We start from the raw sequence: 2,667 nt of genomic DNA, 5'->3' as shown, positions 1-2,667 counted from the left end.
AATCCGGAAATTAGTGTATCAACAATACTTGGATGATAACCTTCTAACAATATTTGTAAATTATGAAGTTTTACGGGTGTTGGCAACGGACTTTGTTGAAATAGGCTTAGGCGATCGATCAGTGGGAGATGGTCTGTTGTTGGCACGAAAATTACAATTCACGGCACGGTGCGATCCGTTGCATTTAAAACAAATGTGCTTGAAATCACAACCGGCACAAAACGTTCCGCGATGAAACTTAAAACAATATCCCCGAGGAACAGACACCTTTGAAGGGTGGCGCGTATAATTGTTGCCTTGCGGGTTCGGCTTAGACGTAGTGGGATATTGAGATTTCAACCATAACTCCCAGTGAACGGTCGCCCAGGGAACGCGCGTGGCCTGTGTTTGGCGCAAAAATCGAAAATTCTCATCGTAGTAAAACCAATTATGACCCCTATTGGCCAAATCCTGGATGATTTGACAATATTTCATGAGCGCGGGGGACTCATGAGGGTACCGTTGTGTATAAATGGAAACAAAAATATGAAACGAACGAAGCCAATCGCTAATAGTTTTGACCCTTTTGGATTTCGCAGCCGGCTCAAGAAGAAAGAAGCAGGTTGACCGTTGTCAGAGGTCCGTACACTAATCTCGTATTTAGCGGCCGCGTCTGGGCCACCTGACAAAGTACTTATATCGACAAACTCCTCATTCCATATTTTAAACTTTATTTTATCCGGAATCCGCGCATCAAGAGGCAAAGCGGCAGAGTGGAACGATTCCCGTGGACCCGAAGCACTTGAACATGGAAGAGAAAAAGGAGTGGTCTGACCTGTAAGGTTTTCTTGTATGGACGTGAGCGCGTCGTTGACCAGAGAATCTGCATTGGGACCCTGGTTTGAGATTTCGATTCCAGAGGTAGAATCTGTTGGGGCAGACGCCATTGTGGATGTTGAAGACGCAGAGGTTGGTAAGAAGCCAGCTAACTTTTGCGTGACTGCCTCGGTAACCGAAGACACCAGTGTTGAGATAAGCTCACTCGAAAAAGAGGGCAAAGCCACATCACTCACGGGCACAGTTGACGTTGACGGGGTGGCACCAACAGATACAGCATTGGGCGAACTTCGAGTTCGGCGAGATGTTGTTGGTTGGTTCTGAACAGACTCTCGCAAAACGGCTGATGGAGCGGCGACCCGCTTAGAACGACGCACGGGTGGCATTCTAAAAAATAAAACTTTAAAAGCAGAAATAGATACTTATGGCGTGATGAGTTAAAGATAGTAAAGCAACCGTACCCAAATTTTTGTCGTTGTGCGAGAAATAAAACTATCCCCCGTAAGGTGAACATTCAATAGTGAGGATTCGTTCGTTATTAATTTTGTCGTAATTGAAAGTTGGAATGTGTGAAAGAATGATTATAAAACGTCAGCAGGATGAACATGGCAGATCCGAAGATCGCCGCACCATTCACCCTATGGCCAACAAAAAACTCACAAAACATGTGAGAACTCTCATATAGATGAGAGATAAAGACAAAGTCAAACGTCAGCAGGATGAACATGGCAGATCCGAAGATCGCCGCACCGTTCATCATATGGCCAACAAAAATCACAAACAGTGTGAGAACTCTCATATAGATAAGAGATAAAGATAGAATAGATAAAGGCGCTAAGGCGCTTCATAAGAAGTAATCACGAGTAAAGTTTGTCAAATTTCAAGGTTATAGAAAAGTAAATGTAACGTACGACATGCAGCTTGTTATATATATATATAGTCATATAGAGAAAGAATTTTATAACATTTTAATTGCTTGAAGAATTGCTCCCCGATAACTTCGGTATAATTTATATTGCCCGAATCTATTAAAATGTACCCCGTCAGGTAGAAATGGCGTCACGGAAGGTCGTATGAAGCCATGGTGTGTCCATAAAAACACTCTCGGGACCTTCTCTAAAACTACCTGTAGGTAATTATTTAGCATTAAACGCTGCTTTTCAAAAAGAGGGTTGTTCGTTCGCGGGGAAATCAGGCATACGCATACCAATTTTACGCGATATTGATCTAGCATTAAAGCAACCAAGTCGTCAATGCGTGAACCGACTGTTTCGGGCCTTAAAGCGGACAAATCGTTCGTGCCTATCTCCAGAATAACAATATCTGGGGCACACCGAGAAACTAACCCTAAATCAAATTTGCGGATCTTCTCCACTGTTCTACCCCCTATACCGTGTAGATAAACTCTCGCTGTGCCCTTGAGTTTAAAGGTCGGGCACATGCGAATATCCCGCTTACGTTTCAGGTCGCACTGTAGGCGACGAACAAATGAGTGTCCCAGGACCAAAACTTTTGGGGGTACCATTGTGTATTCGTAGCTACTATATGTATATGCTATATTAATATATAAATATATATATAGAAAAACAAATATAACACTTCTGTAAATACCTTTCAACTTTAAAGGAGCTCTGTCTTTTGCGATGTCACGCTTAAACTGACTGTTTGTGGTTTGGGTATTCGGTCTTTGTTAGTTTTCGATTTGCTGCTGGCCATTCACCATCTTTCCCATATTGCGTGCCATCCATTACCTGTCGGTCTTTTAGATTGGACGCAAAGCCCATAATATAAGATTTTTAATTATCGTCGGCAAGGCGTATCCCCTTGGGGGTACACCTTGCCTTAGTAGTC

At 43.0% G+C, this 2,667-nt stretch overlaps 1 protein-coding gene across 1 annotated transcript; it reads right to left on the bottom strand.

Annotated features, from left to right (window-relative positions):
* Positions 1-470: 470 nt before the first annotated feature.
* On the bottom strand, positions 471-2,459 carry LOC114544165. The gene is made up of 2 exons (XM_028562879.1): positions 2,428-2,459; positions 471-1,203 (listed from the first exon to the last, which is right to left on the bottom strand). The coding sequence occupies exon 2, from the start codon at positions 1,200-1,202 to the stop codon at positions 471-473; it is 732 nt and encodes a 243-aa protein (XP_028418680.1). The 5' UTR covers position 1,203; positions 2,428-2,459.
* Positions 2,460-2,667: the final 208 nt, after the last annotated feature.

This window comes from Dendronephthya gigantea, unplaced genomic scaffold (assembly GCF_004324835.1).
Source record: "Dendronephthya gigantea isolate DGI-Jeju-01 unplaced genomic scaffold, DenGig_1.0 000672F, whole genome shotgun sequence".
NCBI lineage: Eukaryota > Metazoa > Cnidaria > Anthozoa > Malacalcyonacea > Nephtheidae > Dendronephthya > Dendronephthya gigantea.
Note: the sequence above shows the minus strand (reverse complement) of the source record. Positions and strands in the feature narration are given on the sequence as shown.

What these genes read in the sequence shown, in the direction of transcription:
- LOC114544165 (XM_028562879.1), bottom strand. Translation starts at nt 1,202, where the DNA reads ATGCCACCCGTGCGTCGTTCTAAGCGGGTCGCCGCTCCATCAGCCGTT.